The sequence below is a fragment of the Podarcis gaigeae genome, assembly GCF_964106915.1.
Source record: "Podarcis gaigeae genome assembly, chromosome: 9".
Classification (NCBI taxonomy): domain Eukaryota; kingdom Metazoa; phylum Chordata; class Lepidosauria; order Squamata; family Lacertidae; genus Podarcis; species Podarcis gaigeae.
The window spans coordinates 25,386,447-25,408,353 of NC_139685.1; the positions used below are offsets into that span (position 1 = coordinate 25,386,447).

At 45.0% G+C, this 21,907-nt stretch overlaps 1 protein-coding gene across 10 annotated transcripts in view; it reads left to right on the plus strand.

Annotated features, from left to right (window-relative positions):
• DLC1 (DLC1 Rho GTPase activating protein) overlaps window positions 1-21,907 on the plus strand; it is a 256,092-nt gene that overhangs the window by 201,442 nt on the left and 32,743 nt on the right. The window contains exon 1 of one of the 10 annotated variants that reach the window (XM_083755326.1): window positions 4,953-5,444. The exons of the other annotated variants lie outside the window; for them this stretch is intronic. Coding sequence (XP_083611452.1) covers window positions 5,408-5,444 — 37 coding nt within the window. The 5' untranslated portion in view covers window positions 4,953-5,407. Of the gene's footprint in view, window positions 1-4,952; window positions 5,445-21,907 lie in introns of those variants that run through there. 10 annotated transcript variants of the gene reach the window in all.

The following is a 21,907-nucleotide window of genomic DNA, read 5'->3' on the forward strand; positions in this document are numbered from 1 at the left end:
ATTGTTGTTGCATCTTTCTTTTGTATTAATATGCTAATCACCGCCTGATGAGCCTGTCAGCCAAAAAGCAATGTACAGTGGTACCTCAGGTTACATACGCTTCAGGTTACAGACTCCGCTAACCCAGAAATAGTACCTCGGGTTAAGAACTTTGCTTCAGGATGAGAACAGAAATTGTGCGGCAGCAGCGAGAGGCCCCATTAGCTAAAGTGGTGCTTCAGGTTAAGAACAGTTTCAGGTTAAGAACGGACCTCTGGAATGAATTAAGTACTTAACCCGAGGTACCACTGTATAAACAAACCGTAAGGTAATGCCATATAACGTAACATAATACTGCCCTTTTCAAGCCTGCACCCTCAAGATGTTTTGGACTACAATTTCCATCACCATGCTGGAGTTTTAGTACAAAAGATCCAGAGAGCATCAGCTATAATATGTTGTGTGGAACCTTCATTTTAACTTCCTGCCAGCTAATTGAGATAGGGAAAGGCCCTTAGTGTCTAGAAAGAGCTCTAATGTGGAAGCAAAGCTGGTGGAAGCTGGTTCAGGTTAAGCTGTGGTCTAGCATTGCTATTTTTCTAGGGGGGAAAGAGGTGCTGGAACTTACCATGAAAAAGTGTGGTTCAGGAGCTTATAATATTTGCTGGAACTCACCCTTATTCTCTTAGAATGGCAATGGCACCACCTGAGAGGCGCCAGAACTGAGTTCCGGCAAGTTCCAGCTGGGAAAAAAGTCCGGAAGTCAGGTATGCTTTTTAGCCTCAAAGAAACAAAGAATCTTGTTGCATCTTTAATATATCTGTTTGTGGAGGGTTTTTTTAAAAATAACTTCCTCCTTTTCAGCATCTAAATAATTTTTTTCTGTCAGAAACATCTTCTGCAGGGAAGTGCTCCTTTATGTAATACTCTACTTCCTGCCCCACCACCACCACCACTGGGGAGGGAAAGAAAAGAATGGTGCTTTTGTTGTTGAATGAAATGTATTATCAACAAATGAACACAAATATTATAAGCTCCTGAACCACATTTTCATGTTGAGGGAGGAAGGTTAGAGGGAAAAGGTTCTTCAGAGTTCAGTCCAGCAAACTGGAGCGAGAGGCCTTATATCTCGTGCACAGGAGGGGTGCCCCATAATTTATCATGGTGTTTGCTGGAAGGATATTTATACCAGCACTTGGCTTTACAATCCAGGGTTTGTGTGAGCGAGTCAGATGCCCTGTTACAAATTGTGACTTCTCTGTACCATTCTGTTTCAAAGAGGCAGTGACAGAGAGAATGCAGCTAGCAATCGGGGCACTTGGACCTTGGAGGGAAAAGAGAAGACAATGAAGTCCTTATTATCAGTCCCCCATCTTGCAAATGCAGTTAAAAACAGGCAGAATACACCTCTTAGAGTGAATTGCTGTGCCTGTGGGGCAAACTTTCACAGATACTTTGCCATCCATCTTGAACTCTTTGACTCCATTACACACAGACCCTAAAAAAGGATCTTCCTTCTGTTAATAGGCATGGCCTCCAAATCAGTATATGATCATTAGGTTTCTTTCAAGGTTTGGCCCTGTGACCCTTATTTAAATTATATTAAATGGTCAGAATACAGGGTGGGGTTGGGTGGAGGGTATATTTATTCCTGACTTTGTTCAGACACAAGACAATGGTAACTGTGTTGTCCTGGCGGTTGCTGTTTTGTAAACATCCATACTCTAAACAGAATATTCCCTGATTTTCGAGTAATCCAAAACTGATGTCCACTTTGAAAACATACTATTCGCTTTGGCTATGCCACAGTTAAAAGTGACTGCTAGGCAGACTGGAAGTCTCCAAAAATTGATAATGAGGGGGAAATAGAGATCTTATGGAGAAATGCAGTCTGATGGGGATCAGAATGCATACAAGGAAGGTGTGTGTAGAATCATCTAGACAAAAGTCTTGAGAGTGCACAGTTGCAAACATACACAGATACACAACAAAGCATGGAAGCTAGAAGGCTTAATAGTTGCCTTCCAGAACATAGCTGCTGCTACAGAACAAATGATACAGAACAAATATTATACAACACTTGCAAACATGCCGCTTCTGCAAACTGAAGCAGTAGAGCAGGCCTATGTGAAGCAAGAACACCACCATCCATGATCATTGGCTGTGGTTGACCAGGTTTGAGGTCCAAGTTTAAACAGTTATAAAAGGAGGCCTTAATACCTGGGGGAGGGTCAACTTTTAAACTGCTAATTCTGGGTATGAACTGAATATTGCTGGTTCTAATTATAATAATAATAATGAACTTCTCATTTCAGTTCATAGGAGCCAACTTTTAGGGATCAAGGGGGCTTCACTCCCCCCCCAAAAAAATATATATCGAGGGGTGATGGACATTGCCATTCAAATGGTGTCTGTGCACCACATTATGTGATTGATTATGCAGGGCAGAGCTTACCTGGGGGCCCCAATATTTTATAGAAGTTGGTACCCCTGTTTCAGTTTCTTGAACTGCTTGGTGTCTGCTTGTATGGCACCTTGGAAATGGACCTCCATCATTTGGGTGACACTTGCTGAGACTTTCAGTGGATTGCCTTCACTTCCATTTTTTAGCCAACACCAACATCCTTCCTGGATCAGACCAGGACCCTGTTTTCTAGAGAGACCAACCAGATGCCTATGGGAAGCCCAGAAACAGGAGAGAAGGGCCATTAGCCCTCTGCTGCTGTTAATCCCCACCAGGATGAGTGGCCATTTCCCCCAGGAGTCCTTCTCCAGCTTGGTATAGTGAACAAGATTCTACACATGCACTGTCAATGTACGGTACTTTGCTGTGCTCTGCTGAACCCACCCTGGGTCCATTCAAAACCTGGCAGTGTTCATACGTCTCATCTTCATGCTAGGCAGTTGCCAGCAAGCAGCTGTGAAAAGGCGGCATCTGCATTCACTGGAACTCAAAAGAATGCACTCAAACTATGGCTCCCAGGGCACTGTGTAAATAATGTGTGTGAGAGAGACACCCTGTCGTCATGTATCCACCAACATTACAGTGGTACCTCGGGTTACATACGCTTCAGGTTACAGACTCCGCTAACCCAGAAATATTACCTCAGGTTAAGAACTTTGCTTCAGGGTGAGAACAGAAATCGTGCTCCGGCGGCACAGCAGCAGCAGGAGGCCCCATTAGCTAGAGTGGTGCTTCAGGTTAAGAACAATTTCAGGTTAAGAACAGACCTCCGGAACAAATTAAGTATTTAACCTGAGGTACCACTGTACAAGCTGGAAGAAAAGACGAGCCTTTCTTTTCTCAACACTTGCTGAGAAAGCTTGTTAGCCAATTCTGAATCAAGCCAAGTGGAGTTTGCCCATCACTAAATGGAAATTGGTTTCAAGAACACTGCAAATGCTATGGACAACTTTGCAGAGTCAACAATTTGGGAAGTGTAAAAATAAAATAAAAGGTTGACATTGTGATTCCCAATTTAAACAAATTGTGGGGCAGCATCAGAATGGATAAAGTGACAGCACCAAAATAACAGCATCAGAATGGATAAAGCTTGCTTTACACGCCTGGGTTGAAGGGGAGGTGTGTCTCCTTGCTCTTTACATGTCAGATTAGTACTGGCAAATCCTTAAAAGCTGAGTTATGCTGAAAGTATGCGGAGCAGGGAAAAGGTTGCCTTATGAATCAGATCCAGGTTCCTCACTGCAGAATTTCCACTATGATTCAGAAGTTGATGTGTACAGCAAAGAACCAATAGGTAACGTGGAGTAAATTTCCATAGCATAGGAGTGGTTGGCTGAGAGGCTGACTGGGTGGGGCTGAAGGTACAACATGCCACTGCGAATTGAAATGAGACACGGTGCAAAAATGCAGCTCTGTATCTTATACCTCTGAACCTGTACAAAAGGCAAACTAAATTTCCATGCAGAGGTTTTGTTGTTGTTGTTTCCAGCTCCTCCGAATCAAGCCAAGCGTTGGGTGACAAGATTAGATGATTTCTCCAGAGGAGAACTCCAAGGACAGCTATAGCAGAGGTGGGGAAACTTTTTTGGCCCAAAGGGCCACGTTGTCTTCTGAGCAGCCTTCAGAGGGCCACATGCCAGCAGTGGGCATGGCCAGAGGCAAAAGTGGGTGGAGCAACTCATACAAATGTTACCCTTATTTTGCAGGCCCACATTTACATACCGCTCTGTAAGCTCTATGCTTACAGGACAAGCAAGAGACATTCCAGCCAAGCAAACTTTACTTGAGCACAGAGGGGGGGCCAATGAAGGGTGTGACCTGGGGACGTTTGGAGGGCCTGGTTCTTGGCCTTTGGATGTTAGATACCCCATCCCTACCTTCGAGGAAGGGACGCGGGTGGCGCTGTGGGTTAAATCACATAGCCTAGGATTTGCCGATCAGAAGGTCGGCGGTTCGAATCCCCATGACGGGGTGAGCTCCCGTTGCTCAGTCCCCGCTCCTGCCAATCTAGCAGTTCGAAAGCACGTCAAAGTGCAAGTAGATAAATAGGTACCGCTCCAACGGGAAGGTAAACGGCATTTCCGTGAGCTGCTCTGGTTCGCCAGAAGCGGCTTAGTCATGCTGGCCACATGACCCGGAAGCTGTACGCCGGCTCCCTCGGCCAATAAAGCGAGATGAGCGCCGCAACCCCCAAGTCGATCACGACTGGACCTAATGGTCAGGGGTCCCTTTACCTTTACCTTCGAGGAAAGGCTGTAGCTAAGTGGTGGAGCTTGGTGTCGCTGGCTGGGGCTGATGGGAGTTCTACTTCCAAGCATCTGGAGGAAAGCAGATTTGGGCAAAACTGCTTTTCAATCTCCAGGTGAGCTTGTCTCCTGCCTGAAACTCTGGACAGCAGCTTCCAGTCAGTATGCAGAGACCACACGGAGCCAGATCAGCTCCGAGAGCAAGCCATTGGAATTCGGGGAAAGGCACCCGAGGGGTGGGCGGTGGGCGCGGCTTCCCCGGCTTGAGCGGCGACGGCGAGGAGCCGATGCTTATTCTAGTAGCCGGAGCGCGCCCTGCGAGCGAATCTCTGGTTCCTTCGAAGCGCCGCGCAGGAGGCGCCCGGAGACTTCCTCTGCCGGATCTCCTCCGCGCAGCAGCCCAGCGGGGGCGGGACGGGAGGTTAGGGACGCTTCCTCGACGGAAAGGAACCTGGAGAGAGAGAGAGAAGGTGGGGCGATGGCTTCGCCGGCCAGGCGACGCAGCAGCGGGAGCAGCAGCCGCATTTGCCTGCCTGGCGCCTGAAGGGCTCGCAGCTTAGACGGGCGAAGGCGGCGCGGAGAAACATTGCGCTCCCGGGAGGGGAGGGAAAGATGAGCTGAGACGCTGCCCGGAGGAGCTATCCGGGGACGGGACGTTCCCCTCACCACCACCCCCCCCCCCCCAGCCTGCAGCCTGGCGGCGACGTTCCTCCGTCCGATGTGCAAAGAGAAGCAGGAGATCATGATACTAACACGTAAGCTTCCGCCGTCTGTTCGCGGGTGAGACGGGACGGGCTCGGGGAGCGCGCAGGCAGACGCGCTGCTTTCGGCTTATACTGTCTTCTGAATGCGCCCTCGGCTTGTCTGCCCAAAGGGGGCGGGCTCACTCCGGATCCCAGAACCTCGACGGCGAGGCCGAAAGCACTCTGCACGCGCTCAGCGGAGGTGCTCCCCTCCGTTTGTTGCTTCGCGTGTTCCAGGGCGAGCTGGGGAACAGGCAGGGAGCTGAAATGAAGGAGGATTAAGACGGAACGGTTTTGCTGGCGCGCATGCCTGCGAAGTAAATTCTCTTGCGGAGGCACCACTTCGAGGGTTGCATAAGCTCCTCGGCTAATGGGGCTTCGGCCGTGCTTCTCTTGCGGAGAGGGCGGGAAATTGACTTCAGAGGTGCACGGAAAGGCAAGCTTTGCTTTGGAGACGGTTGTACAGAGATGCTCGCCTAGGTGCGATTTAAACACACACACACACACGCACATATTTTGGCTGCGAGCAACTCGCAGTCTCTAGCTTGCGGCAGATTCCCCATCAGCAAAGGAAGATGTTTCTTTTTCGCGATCAGTTGATAAGATCGACGTGGCTCGGCTCCTGCTTTTGTTATGCTGAGGGGGGGGGTCTCGAGCAAGAGGCGAAAGGGCAAGAGAGCGGAGCAAGAGACCCTTATCTTTGCACGTAGGCGAGCTCTTTGCGAGCCGTCGGGGAATCTTCTCCCCCGTCAGAAATGTAGGGCATCTGCCTTTCCCTCCGATCTGGTTTCTTTCATGTTCATCGTTTCCCTCCTGCTCAATCTCCAACTTCCTTGCCTGACATAAAGTGCTTTTGTCTTCCGCGTTTCCTCTCAGTAGCGAATTCACATGGTATATAAGGGACTGCTTCATTCCACTCTCATTTTACAACATATTTTCATTCTTCCATGAACTTTCCCTCCCCCAATGTCCACTTTAATTTCCCTTAATTATCGTCCCAGCTGGAAGACGATTATCACCAGTAGCACACCAATCTGCTATTGGGGTAATATTATTCAGTTTCCCAATTTAGCAACATTAACATGGGAGGGAGTCTCATTTAAGTGTATTCAAGGTTGCAGCCGAAGGCTCCTAGGGAAACAGGAAAAGCAGAAAATCCTTGAATTGTTGAGGCCATGTGGCAGCCTTTCATTGAAATGTGTTTTCAATTAGTTGAGTCGCTGCCGCCCCCCACCCAGCCAAATGCTGTAAGATGCAATGCCTCGCTTCGTGAGCAGCTTGTGTACATAGGTATGCCTTAAAGGGAGCAGCAGATGAAAGGGTTAAGTTGGATGTGTGTTTTGAAGGGGCGAAGAGAAGAGGAAGCTTGAATTCCCTTTTGAAGTTCTTCAATAATTAGTGTGGTGGCTCCTAGGAGCCAGATGCCCTCCCCTTTGAGCCCTGGTGCCCGGCTCATGATGTCATCGGACAGCCTTTGATCCTTTTTAAGGAGCAACACCCCCTGCTAGTTGTAAACAATGCCTTGTATTTCTAGCACAAACAGAAAACAAATTCTTTTTGTTGTCTGGCTACCTTAGGTACCACCCTCCCTGTCTCTCTTTTTCTCTCTTCACAAAAACTTGCCAATGGCATGCTTGTAGCATCATTGTGAACCAAATGTTTCCATTAAGCTAATGGAGACTGTGCCTAAATGGCCACAAATTGGGTGTGACACATTTAAGTTAATTCTCTCTAACATGTGGGTATTGCTCTCCCCCTTTTTTTAGTAGTCATCTATAGGTTGCTGTTGGTACAATGGTACCTCGGGTTACATACGCTTCAGGTTACAGACTCTGCTAACCCAGAAATAGTACCTTGGGTTAAGAACTTTGCTTCAGGATGAGAACAGAAATCGTGCTCTGGCAGCACAGCGGCAGCGGGAGGCCCTATTAGCTAAAGTGGTGCTTCAGGTTAAGAACAGTTTCAGGTTAAGTACAGACCTCCGGAACAAATTAAGTACTTAACCTGAGGTACCACTGTATTGTCATCCTTGATCTTAGCTTTCAAAGTGTACTGAATACTTAAATGTCTCTGGTCAAATGAGTATGTGAATGAGGGCTGAATTCCTGTGTTGCACTTATTTGGGAATAAGTTTATTGAACATTGTGGGTCTTACTTCTGAGCAAGCATGCATAGATCAGCACTGCCTAATTAATAGCATACCAAGAGCAAGAGTTTGCTCTTTTAGCATCCAGTTTTAAGGAGGTCTGGGATAGGATTGGTCTTTTATCCAGAGAATGAACAAGAATGAACATCTCCTACTCTCCAGTGTGCACATGCCCACAATTCAGTATCTTTCACCTTTGCTGGGTAAGGAGGGCACAACTGAACAGAGGAAACTGAGCCAGACCATTCCTCCATCTCCTCTAGTATTGCTCCCCTGGCTCTCGGTAGATTTCCAAGGTCTTGAGTGGAATCTTTCCCAAGTCCAGATTTCTGAGGTTCTTCTGGAAATGCTTGGGGTTGCACTTGGCATGTTTATGCAGGCAAAGCATCTACTCTGCAGCAACCTTTCACAACCTGGTGTCCTCCAGATGTTTTTTTGGACTACAAGCACATCATGAGGCTGGCTGCAGCTGATTGTTGTAGTCCAACAACATCTGTGCAAGGCTGCTCAACAGCTTAGCTTCAGTTGTCCTCCAAACACTTTCTAAGCTATGGGTCCCTGGCATTATTATTATCATCATCATTATTATCATTATAATTTATTAAATTGGTATGCTGCCCTTCATCTGAAGATCACAGGGTGGTTCGCAACAGAAAAATACAAAATAAAAATAAAATAAATCAACAACTCTCTTCCCAGAGATATTGGGCACTTGAACCCATAATCACAAAGATGCAACTCTGCAGAGACTGTATAACTGATACTACAAAGCCATCTGTTTGAGTTTCTAAGATCTGCATTGGCTATCAAAGGTGTGCAACAGAGTTCATGCTTTTTTGGCCTGGGGGAAAGGGTGTCTGTTTCCACCCACCCCCACCCCATGACTGATTTGCATTAACTTGCCAGCTCAGTAGCTCAGGAAGATGCTGGGCAGACAAGTCTCAAGAAATGCATCCCTCAGCATTAGGGAGTAGGATCCAATATGATGGATGCGTCTTAACTTCTATTAGCACTCATGATTTGGTTACTCAGCTAAAAAGTGCCCACCCCCTCACACATGTACATGAACACAACTCAAAACCTGCTTTTGAATCTCCCTTCCAAATTAGACTCAGAAGCTGCTTAAAGGGGGGAAAGCTATCACTGATGCCCCCCCCCCCTTTATTTCTCCTTTGAAAGTCTCTCTCATCTAATTCTTCAAATGGATGTTTGAACTGGCATAATTTAAAGAACAATTTGGAAAGGGAAAAGGAAGCTGTAGAGAAGTGTGCATGGTAAGTACCCATCTACATCCTGCTCTCTGCAGTTCACTTCCTCTGGAGCCTGGTGCCCTTCAGTCATCCTCTGTGACTTGGAGTTCCTTCGGCTTTGCCTGGTTTGCTAGCTATAGCCTGGTGACTGGAGTCCATGTGCTTGTGACCTCAAGGCTGGATTACTACAATGTCCTCTGCATGGGGCTGCCCTTGGGCCTGGTTTGGCAGACCCAGCTGGTGCAGAATACAGCAGGCAGACTGCCGATTGGGAAACATGGCCAACAACATGGCTTGTTAAAGCATCTGCACCCATCCACTACTGATCCAGGCTCGAGATATTTGTCTTGATTTGCAAAGCCCTGAACAGCTTACCTGAACCCCTATATCCTAGCTCAGTCACTTGAGATCATCTGCAAGTGTGTCATTGCTAGTCCCCTGAGTTAGCAAGGCTCATTCGACATCAAGACAAAATGGAGCCTTTAGTGTCATCAACCCAGTCCTCTGGGATGTTCCACCAAGAGAGATTCAGCAGTCAGCCTTGATTTCAACTTTTCAATGCCTGCTGAAAACTTTACTATATCTCCAGGCTTATACTGGCAGTCAAGAATACATCCTTCCATTGTGGTTAGCTGATGGTCTCTGATTCTAATTTTTGTGCATTTGTACTGGATGTAGATATTATTGTAAACCACTTTGATATTTTTATGATATAGTGGTATACAGTTGACTCCCAACTTATGCGGTGGTTGCATGCCGGGGATAGCACATAAAGCCAAAATCTTGCATAGTCAACACACACTCTGCCTGCACCCCCAAATTCTCTCCCAAGGCAACTGCTATGACTGGTGGAATTGCTAGCTCCCCCACACACACACACCCACCCAGGATGTCTGCCCCCCCCCTAAGTTTTTCGGCCAAGCACAGGAAGCACAAGTTAAGCGCACATAATTTGTGAGTCGTCTGTAGAAATGTTTTTATACCGTCTCGTGACTGTTGCAATGCTGGCTGAGATGGATGGGAATTGTAGCCCAAACCAGGTTGTAAAAGGCTGCTCTAAAGCAGGGGTAAACATCATGGCCAGAGCTCATGGATGATGCCTATTGTAACCCAACATCTGGAGCTCCCCAGGTGTTGCTGCCCTACAGTAAATAAATAGAAGTGTCCTGAAACATGCAGGTTGTGTTGATTATAATGGAACCAGACTGTGGTGGCCCCAGGCAGACCAAAGAGGTCCCAAGATAAATGACCTTGTCCGGCTAACATTCTGCTTCCTGCTCCCCGAAGATGAAATTTCAGGCAATCGAGCAGAATGTTTTGCCTGTGAGCAGCACGCCCCAGGTTTTGACTTACGCCTTATCTAGCAATACGAGTGGGTTTGCTTTCCTTTTTCTCCCCCAAGGGCAGATTTTGTGGTTTTTGAGGTATTGTAACTTTATCACAGTCATCAGTTAAAAGAATTATTTTCTGTCTTGAGCCACTGGGAGCTGCTGGGTGTCTCAGCTGGATCAAGGAATTCCCAACAGTGCGGATATTGTGTCTCTGATTACACTTGCAATGCAATTTGTAATGAATGAGAAATAAGGTAATAGCCAAGCAGATTGAGTGCTTTTTCTTAAAGTGTCACCAGAGCTTGATTAGGTCAGCATCTCTCTGGCCAGTAAGCCACCAACAGGCTTCATGTTGCCTCTCGTTTTCATTTGCTGAGCTTGGTATACCACGTTACCTTTCTGTTTGGAGCAGATGGAGGGAATATCTTTGAACCCCCTGTCTGAAGAACCTTTTTCATACAGCAGAAAGTTCAGTGGCTGATTGTCAGCCCTGGAAATAAGATCACAAAGGTTACTTGCCTCAATGCACCTATACCGGTCCTTTCTGGCCTAATAGTTTGGGTTGGGGCAAGAACCAGGGGGTCCTTAGTTGCCACAGGAGACTAGGAGACATGCCTATTGATATGCATGGAATATATTGTCCCTTTCAAATGCTAAAAGATTTTCCTAAAATTATTGCTGGTGGCTATGGTCTTCTGTTCCAGGCTTTTACTTGAAATGTACATGATGGAAGGTACGGTATATGGATTGGTGCTGCTTTGGGCCTGAGTATTTAATAGGTCAGAGCACTTGGCTCTCTTGTATCAGTTGCTTTTGACAGAGCTATTCAGTGTTACAAGATTCAGGCAAACCTATATTATCAAAACTGGTTTGAAGTCCATATCGTGATATTGGTTTCATAGTTTTTGATATATCGTGATTCATGGTGTGTGTTAGGGCTGGGCAATATATCATCCAAAACTGGTTTCAAGCCCATAGCATGGTACTGGTTTTGTAATTTTTGATCTAGCAATATATTGTGAATCATGGTGGGTGTGTGTGTGTGTGTGTGTGTGTGTGTGTGTGCACTATGCAAAATCACAATGTGGGAAACCCATGATGCCAGCCAATGCCTCTCTGTAGCTCCATCCGTATTTCAGACATTGTGATATATCCATATATCATGAGTTCATGAAATTCCTTGTTAAAAATAGGTCAGATAATACTGGCTAGATGGAAATGGTTGGACTGATTCTGTTTAAATATGTTTCATGTGTTCCTGCATCAGTTTGTACATATGATGCTGATCCTTCACACACAAACAAGCGTCATATTCAAAATGTATGGGTTGGGGCAGGTGTGTTTTGAGTGCCATGCAACATAGGATCTTTTGAGCCTCATCTGCTCTAGTGTGAAGCAGTATTGCAGACTGTAGCTCTGAGATGGGAAAGCTCTCTAGATCCTGCTGTCCTACAATTCCTACTTTCCCTGACCATTGGTCATGCTATTTGTACCTGAATCAAGAACAACAATATCCAGGTGGCCACAGGTTCCCCATCCCTGTTGTACCTGGATTTATTGGGGGAGGGCAACAGAAATTGAACCATGTAGACTTCTGCCCGGGACTTCAGCAGGAGACAACTGCAGTTTTTCGCCTATTCAGGGGGATGGGAAGAATGAAGGCTTGTGTCAAACAGGATGGTCCCATATTGTAAACAAAAGTTTCTCATACTTCACTAGCAACAGGAAGAAGGAAATGAGTCTATGCAGCAGGACTGACAGGCTCCAGACAATACCAGACCCACCCCAGCATTTGAGCTCCATTGCCAAAAGACCTAAAGACACAAAAATAACTTCAGATGTTTCCGCTTCCTTTTTATGCTTATTACAGAAGTATAACCAAATCCAAGGCAATGTGTCTTGCATACAGTCTTCCCTATAAAATGACATTGTTGTGAGGAACGATAAGAGGTCCAGAGCTATTAGGACAAGGGCTCTGCTGCTTCCCTTGTGCACCCAAAACATAACTAGCAGATAGTGAGAGATCCACAAATTCCTTCCTTGCCCAGAAGAATGCAAAGCCAAGAGCATGCATTTCTTAAAGTGCCAATCAAGCCTCAGTAAAAGCCTCAAGGTTTCTTTTTAAGAGGATTCATCAGGGTCCTGGACTTGGCCCCAGAAGTAAGAGGCTTAGATTCCTGGTGGACTTTTTTGGGTAGCCTTGGAGCCAAGATTTCTTCTGGCCTCTTGTTTCTTCTCTGTGTGAAATGGAATTCAAATGGGCCTTGTTCGTTGCTTTCTTGTGTAGGATGTCTGCTGCAATGGAACACGGTCAGCTCTAAACTTTTCTAGAAGCTAGCCCAAGACATTTCGTGTTGGCTGCACTACATGGTGGTAACACGCCACCACCCTCTGAAATTGCAAGGGAGACCTTAAGCACACCTCAGAAATTGTGTGCAGCTTGCATCAACATCCTTATAAACAATGGCATTCCCAAACAAGTGTTTATATGCCATTCCGCCAGCCTCTTTCATCTGTATGCTTAATTTTTTAAAAGGTATAACCTTAGCTAGAACTTTCATAGTTTTCTGAACATTTTAAAGCTTAGAATCCATGTATTGACCATGAGTATTGAGGCAGCTAACTCCCAATGAGATAAGCCATTCCAGTCATGTTTCTTACCTTATTCCTGTGCAACAAGGGTCAGGGTGGCTTTTAAATAATTCTGTGTGGTGAAGGATGTCAAGATGTCTTGTTTGCTTTTGATTCTATGGCTGATAAATATCAAGGAATGTGAAGGCTGCTGTTTTTGCTACAGGGAGACCGTGAATTAGCCGGATGGGTTATGCTATTTAGGCCAAGGCTACAAACACAACTCTTGATCTGTTCTTTAGTCCAGCAAATACCATCTTTCCAATAATAATGTGCTTGGAATAAGGGGTGGCTGTCTTCAGTAGGATTTTCGCTTTAAATAAAAGACGGATAAGTTAATGAATATACCCTATAATAGCATGGAATCCATTTTATTCATCACCCTGTACAAGAGAATTCTGTGGCCACGCTATACAGTCTTGCATTCCAGTCCTTGGGGGTTCCACAGTCACAGCACACTAGATCCTCAGATTCCTTGTCTTTTAGGCATGGCTGTTTGTATTTTTTTAAAAAAAGAATGGAGATTCTGTGCCAAAGCAGTTCAAATTCTGCATCAAGAAAGCTGAATTTTCCAACCTGCATAAAGTATGCAAATACTGTGGTGTTTCCTATTGCATCATTTATTTATGGTTTTCCTCTTAATGGGAATGTGCAAATCCCAACGCATGGCACTGAAGCTTTGATTAAGCCCTAGAAATCTTACTCTCCACCCCAACTAACTTTGGAGAGTCTTCTGCCAGCATCAGATATCCATTTTGAAGTATATATTTGCAGCTGTAAAGACTACAACATTCTCACTGAGCTGAATTCCATGTGATCATTATTCCAGGACTGGCCCGATAACATTCTTCTGACTGATACGGAAAAGCAAGGAGAGGCACATAGTGCCCTAGACCCACTCTTAGAAACTCAAATAAATAAGCTAGGTGCCAAACAGCTCCTCAGATCAGGGTTACACTTGCCAAAACAGAATGTCTTGTTGCCGTTTGGGGTTAGACTGCTCGAAAGTCGTATGCGACTTTTTGGTTCCTGAAATTTGTTCTGATTGTGCAGATAAAATATGGGGCATAGAATTCTAAAGGATGTGTTGTTAGTGTGTGAAAACAGGCAACATCCAAGGATCACTGGGCATGCATCTCCAGATGGTGGAGACATCAGGCGCCATCCTGGCATCCAGGTATCTTCACTTGGTTGCAAGCGGCTGATAGCCAAGTGCAAAATGTCCTTGGTGCCTGGCGTATTTCGAATGCTGCCATTCCCCTGCCAAGTCGAGGCACATAGTATCCTAGGCCAGTCAGGGGTTTTTGCTTGGGGGTTTTTGGGTAGCTGAAGCAGATAATCGCAGAAGCACCTCTCCCCTTCCCTGGCAAGAAAAAGGCAAGAAAAATATACCCTGCCTAAAAGTACAGTGGTACCTCAGGTTACATACATAGGCTTCAGGTTACATACGCTTCAGGTTACAGACTCCGCTAACCCGGAAATAGTGCTTCAGGTTAAGAACTTTGCTTCAGGATGAGAACAGAAATTGTGCTCCGGCGGCGCAGCGGCAGCAGGAGGCCCCATTAGCTAAAGTGGTGCTTCAGGTTAAGAACAGTTTCAGGTTAAGAACGGACCTCCGGAACGAATTAAGTACTTAACCTGAGGTACCACTGTAGTGCCAATCCTGCACCACTTTGAGCACCTTATGTCTATTTATGCGTGTGCTCTTAGCTTTCAGGAGCTGTCCATATCCCCTGGAATCATTGCTTCTGACATGCATACGAGTTTAAAAGCTATGAAGCTACCCTTGTACCCCTGCGAAAGTTAGGGGAGAAGTACCTCAGCACAGAAAGTGTCTGTGCAGGAATTGGGTGTATGAATTGTACCATAGCATTTGGTCATTCAGGCCTCTGATGTACTGGGAAACATGCCAATGTGTTGTGGAGAACCTTACCCGAGCTTTCTTCCCGCTCACATTGTCTTGACGGCTTATCCAGCTGCCTGAGAGGCTGACAGCTTGCGATATATCTCAGATCATCAGTGCATCCATTTGAAAGCCTCCTGGATTCCAGTGAGAAGTAGGCTATGATCATGATGGCCGCTCTGCTTTTGCTCTTGTAATAAATAAATGCAGTGTTTGATTCTTTGGGACTCGACCAAATACCGTTCTCACTGAAGGGTCATGAGTTTGTCTATGAAGCTTGCCCACTGTCGCCTTCTCTCAGGCTTCCCCTGGCGTTGCTTGTTGAAGCTCAGCTGTCAGAACAAGATCCTGCTTGGATTCTGGTTAATCTCTGTGCATTTGTGGATGCTGTGAGCTGGAGCACTTGGAGAAGGAAATGGCTGTTCCTCCTAACTTGTACCGTATTTTTTGCTCTATAAGACTCACGTTTTCCCTCCTAACAAGTAAGGGGAAATGTGTGTGCATCTTATGGAGCGAATGCAGGCTGCGCAGCTATCCCAATAGCCAGAACAGCCAGAGGGATCGCTGCTTTCGCTGTGCAGCGATCCCTCTTGCTGCTCTGGCTTCTGAGATTCAGAATATTTTTTTTCTTGTTTTCCTCCTCCAAAAACTAGGTGCGTCTTGTGGTCTGGTGCGTCTTATAGAGCGAAAATACGGTATTTTCTTGTCCTAAGTACAGAGCACTAGAGTCAGGGGCAAAACTAGGCTTTATTTCACCTGGGTCAAAAGACCCAGTTTGGCATCTCCCTCACGCTATTTTGCGCGCGCACACACACACACACACAGGCTGGGAGCCTCGATGGGGCCTCTCTGGAGGCTTCACCCAGGGCAAAAAAACCCCAGCTATCCCCCCCACAAATGATAGCTACAACTCTGACTAGAATATTCTTAATCAGGCAAGGAAGAGAGGCTGTAGAAATAAGGCCATCTGCACTCTCTAATCATAATATGAGATAAAGTATGCATTTAACAAGAATTCACCATTGTAAAGTTGTTGTTGTTGTTGTTTATATACCACCCTATACCTGGGTGTCTCAGGGCAGTTCAAAGAATAAAATCAGGATATAAAACTGCAAAATACCTAATAAAAATTAAAAAGCAACCCAATAGGCCACCCCCCCAAAAAAAAACACATTTTAAAAGGGCATAGGATGTAAATCAAATCAAGCAAAGGCCTGGTTAAAAAGGAATGTTTTTGCCTGGCATCTAAAGGTGTACAATGAAGGCGCCAGGTGAACTTCCCTGGGGAGAGCATTCCACAGATGGGGAGCCACTGCAGAGAAGGCCCTTTCTTGTGTTGCCACCCTCTGGACCTCTCAAGGAGGAGACACCCAAAGGAGGGCCTCAGAAGATGATCTCAGGGTCCAGGAAGGTTCATGTGGAAAGAGGCGGTTCTTGATGTATTGCGGTCCTGAGTCATTTAAGGCTTTAGAGGTCAACACCAGCATTTTCAATTGGGCCTAGAAACTAACTGGTAGCCAGTGCAGTCGGGCCAGGATTGGTGTAATATGCTCAAACCGTGTAATATGCTCAAACCGTCTTGCTCTGGTGAGCAACCTGGCTGCTGAATTCTGCACCATCTGAAGTTTCCGAACCGTCTTCAGAGGCAGCCACACATCTAACACATTGCAGTAACCCAACCCTGAGGTTACCAGAGCACAACAACGCCATGGACCCACTTGGGAAAACCTCACCAGGGTTTTTTAACCTAGGCTATCCTTTAAGGTAGGACCATTAACAAAGTTATAATTCAGAGTATGGTAGGGCTGGTGAGGAACCTCCACCTATGCCTGCAAAGCGTTCAGCACAAGGTGCAACAATCAGCTGATTGTCAGGTCCTGTCATGTGACCAAGTGAAGATGCCCGGGCGTCAGGGATTGCTCCTGATGTATCCACTATGTGAAGGTTCTTGGTTCTTGACCGTTTTCACACACTAGCACTAGTGAAAAATCTTCTCAAAGGCCACTTGCTTAATTGTCATCAAGTGTATTATCTTCACCCTAAATAAGATGCAGTTTTTATTTTATCAAGCCTTATTTCCAGTCCTTTTAAGGAGGAGAGTTCTTTGTGTGTGTCCTGCATGCAGGAAGTACAAATAGCAGAAGTTCATCACATCATGTGTTAAGTTGAGCTGTCCTGTTTTGTTTGTTTCTTACTGGGCTTTTAGAAGATTTTTCACTCTTAATAAATCTGGTAGTTCTGGACTAAGGATCAGACAAAGAAGACAGCTCCCCATTTGATCTTTCTGTTCGTTCTCTTTAAAAACAAAAAACAGTATGTACATGTCAAGTCAGCAGCTAATTCCAGAGAGTCGTAAGTAACATTTTTATCTTTACACAGGAAGTAAACTACATTGCTAATCTGTTTTCTGTAACAAATCGGAGAGAGGTGCGCCTATGTTTTGGCAATGCCAACTTGATTATCTTCAGCAGGAATTGGCAACATAGTCCATTTAAAAACAAAATCCTTGTTAAGATTCATATTGGCTACACTTCTGTAGAGGCAAAATCTGAATGTTCTGTAAAGCCATCCTGTAAAGTGCCACTGAAATATATTTAAATATATTTAAACTGTTTAAGCTTGCTGTCAGTTGCTTAAGTCCCATGATACAAGAGCAGGCATGGCCAAACTTGGCCCTCCAGATGTTTTGGGAATCAGCATGTTTTTACATGAGTAGAATGTGTCCTTCTATTTAAAATGCATCTCTGGGTTATTTGTGGGGCCTGCCTAGTGTTTTTACATGAGTAGAATGTGTGTTTTTATTTAAAATGCATCTCTGGGTTATTTGTGGGGCATAGGAATTCGTTTACTTTTATTTTTATTTTTAAAATATAAACCGGCCCCCCACCAGGTCTGAGGACTGGCTCCCTCCTGAAAAAGTTTGCTGACCCCTGATATAAGCAAATCAGCATTTGGGATGACACACCACTTCCTTTAGGTAGTTGGTTTCAGGAAACAAGCTCTTCAGAGATGGTACAAAGTTCTCTCAGCTGGCTAAACCCTCATAAGTAGGTGCTCACGGGTAAAGTGTACGTGTGACACAGTGTATGTCTATAATGCATTGTAATATGAGAGCGGCCACTCCAAAGTTCATGAGTATTCTTTCAGATATTACACATACTCATGCAAGTAGTCCCATCCACTGGGGCCAACTGAACCGCATCTGAACCAGATAGTAAGTCAGAACTGTGAGCCCTCCTGAAATGCTTTCCTTCTTGGTTCAGATTGAGCTGGCCCTCTGAATACTCAAACATGGAGCATTATTTTTATAGAGGAGCATTCGGACAAGCAACCTTAATGAATTTTTTTACATGGTACAGTCACATCAAGATTGTACCACCTTGGCTGCAGAGTGGTGGTGGTGGTAGGAATCATTGAGGAAATGTGTGCAGTAGATGAATAAAAGGGTTGTTCCCTACCCGAAGGCAGGCAAAAGATCGAAATAATGATCTTCTTACCACAAAATGGATTCCAAAAAGCCTGTTCTTTGCATCTTTACTTCATTCATGTACTTTAAATTTCACTCTTGTCCTCCGTTCTGCCCCTAGTTCTAAGTAGGATGTCATATTTTTAATTAATAATGACTCTTTTCTCAATCCTTTTTGATTGGATATAATTATCTTTAGCTGTGATTAATTGTGTGAGGTGTCCGGATGGCTCTCAAGGGCCATAATATAAATGCAAAAGATAAAATTAATGTATTCTTTGTGGTTTCTGGAGGCACAGTATAGTTTAAACATGGTTGCATTCTAATTTATCTAGTGAACACATTTCTCATCGTCCACAGCTTGCAAAATCTCTTCCCCTTCTTGGGCATACCATTCTTTCAGTCATGTTTGCTATATCATCACAAGACGCTTGAGTGAATTTAATTCTTCCTTCTTCTTTTTGCCATCCAGGATTTTTCTTGCTAGAAAGCAAATTTGATTCCTGGAAAACACGACACACTGCTAACTAAGGGAGGAGAAGTTCTTTGAAGGAAGAGGGAATATGCCTTAATTATGTTTGGCAAGAAATAGAGAGAAAAGGCCTCAGTGGAGGCATCTGTCTATTAGTTTGACTTCACTACTGAAGTATGCAAAGCTTATGTGGTAACTGAGGAACACCTGGCTGGTTGATAGAATGACACACTCTGAAATGCACTCTTTGAGTGTGTGGAAGAGATGGAACCAACGAGACAAAGGTGTTATGTTTATTCGCATCACATCTTCAGGCTCTGTGGCAATGTTTAAATTTTGTGTCCTGGTGTGCATTTAGTTTTCAGAATACAGAGCCATTATCTCAATGAAAGCAAGGGGCAGGCATACTGTATATCAGTTCTCACCTTCCTCTCCCCTCAGTGCTATGGCAAAGTCTAGACTCACATCTTAGTTAAGTGAGGGGTAGCCAGCATGTTGCAGGACCCTAACTTTTATCAGTAGCTGTACTCCAGCAACGTCAGGAGAATACTAGCATCCTTGTGAGGTGGCAGAGGATGGGTGCAGGGACAGTGGTGGCATCATAGAGTTGATAGTGAGGACTAGCTAGCAAAAACTACTTGGATTCACCACAGTGGCAGTCCATCCAGGGTAGTCGCAGGCACACAGATCAACCCAGATAATCAGGACTTTGAATACACAGTTTCTGTTTGCCTGGAGGGGGGAGTTGTTGCTGCTTTTTTAAAAAAAGAAAAGCTTTAGGTGTCAGACCTGATAGCCAAGACTTTATCAAATGAAAGAAAAAGTGAGAGACGCTTAGGAATTCCTTTTGTAGTGTCTGTTTTGGAAACATATGTAATGGTACCCAGCCATATAGCAGAGAAGCTGGCCTTTATTTCAACATATAGACCAGCTTTTGAGGGCATGGGAGGAGAAATCGAGCTGTTTCTGCTTTGTTCCTGAGGGGGAAACAAATCTCTCTTCCTAAGCTGGAAGATTTGCTTAGGGGAGTGCTACTTCAGGCACACAAAAAGAGTGCAATATGGGGATTGAGGCTGGATCAGCTTGGTCATGTGATCTGGCAATCCAGAACGGGATCCTACAGTAGGATCTCCATTTATGCTGATTTTACTTATATGGCTGCAGCTTTACGCTGATCACCAATAAATGAATAGAAAGGGGGCTACAGAACCTTGCATACCAGGCTCTGGGGGCTCTCGCGAGATCTTGTGAGGCTGCCCAAGATCTTATGGGATCTCAAGACAGCCTTGCAAGTTCTTCCAGGATCCTCCAGAACCCTTGTGTAACCACCCAAAAATCTAGTAAGCAAGGCAGAGGACTTAAAAGCTCTTTCTGTGAAGGGTTACCAGGCAGTGGCAGGCAGGCTTGTGAAATCTCAGGCAGCGGGTATGGCAACAGGGGCTGTTCTGACTTGCCCCTGCTGAACAAGGTTTGGATCTTGCGTAACTTTATGCCAGCTTCTTGTGCATAGGATTGCTCCTTAATACTGCAGCAATCGTATCGGATCAATGTAGCTTGCAAAAGGGTCTTATAATTTTTGCCTCCATCCTACCTAAAAGTGGCCAAGGATGGATATAACCAGCAAGAGTTTGATTGTTCCCTACCAGAATCTTAGTGGCAGATGCCTTGATTAACCCGAAACGTTTTTGAGCAGAAAAGATTTCTCTTGGAACTTAAGGAATATTTGTAAACAAATTTTAAATTCTTGCTTTGTATACAAACTAAGACTCGGGGAAAACTTTTTAAAAGTACCAATTTTGTTTTGCATGTCATCTTACAAGCCAGTTGTCTTTGGGTTGGTTTGTTTTTTGTTTGTTTGTTTGTCTATTTACAGTTCCATGCATATTTCCTCAGAAGTAAATCCTGCAGGGTTTTTCTGGGGTTTACTCCTAGATAACATTGCATAAGATTGCAGCCTTAGTCACTTAAAAATATTTTAGTGCTGTAAACCCAATAAATAATAGTATGTGATAAGAAAGGAAGTTGTAGAAAATTGCTACTGGCAGCTGGGTGTTTTGTTTTGTTTGTTTAAAAATTAACTCTCTAACATGGGAAGCTTTTATGATTTTCCATTCTGAGATAAATGAAGCTTCAACTATTTATGAGCCTAATTGACTTTCAGAGAAGATCAGGCCTGAAGCTGGTTGTTGCCATATTTCCTCCCCCCGCCCATATTTTACTCCTACCTAACCCCCTCCGCACTGGCCCATGTGTTTCTCTAAGAGCATAATTAGGAATTGTTCCAAAATAATGGAACAGGCCCCAGTTACGCTGCTGGAATTAGTATCATGGAAGACCACCATTGTTATACTTGAAAGGTCATGTAGATTTTCCAGGAAAGATCCATCTATTGTTTAATAGATCCTTGATGGCTTCTGTTCATGGATCTTTGCTAGAAAAAAAATAAAGATTTACACTTTCAGAGTAATGTTATCTTCTCCATGGAAAGTCTTCCATGTAGCATTGCCATGTAGCATTGCCATGAAGAAGAAGGAAAGGCTTCAGAAATGGGGGTCTTGCCTGCCTTAAGCAGGCATGGTAAACTTTCGACAGGGAGGCAGCCATGTTCACTTCTGAGCAACCTGGGGGTCATGTGACAGTGCTGGGCAGGGTTAGAGACAAAAGTGAGCCAAGCAATATTTGTGACATATCTGTGGACTACTTTCTACACATGCAATGAATGCATGATCACCTTCTAAAGGCACATTCTGTCCAGACAAAAGTACCTCAGGAACATAAGAAACAGGTCTAGAAAGAGAGAGTGTTGCCTGAGAAGAATCCCAGAAGCCCGAAGGGCCAAATTAGGTCCTGAGGCTGCGCACCTGTGGTCTTAGCTGAGACTGATATGAGGGGAAGGTATAAAGAGGGAGCAAGACTAGGGGGATATATGAGATCAGGTCTCTATCAGATGCTCAGACCAGCGAATATGCCCAACCATAAAACCTTTAAATGGCTCAAGGTGCCAGATTTTAGCCAGATTTGGGGGCCCAACTACACAGTGCATAAATTGCATTACTTACAAGCCACATCAAGGGGTTTAGGCTATGTACTTATCATACCTTTAAAGCACCCACCCCACCCCCCAAAGAACCCCTCATAGACAGCAATAGCAGGGTGCAAGTTGGGAGCTCCTGTTGCCAACTGCAGCGCAGGGGCAGGTCAGATTTCCATTAGGAGCATGACTAAAACTGCCCACAAAGAGGCTCTCAAATACTGTTTCCTGGGCAGAACCCCCAT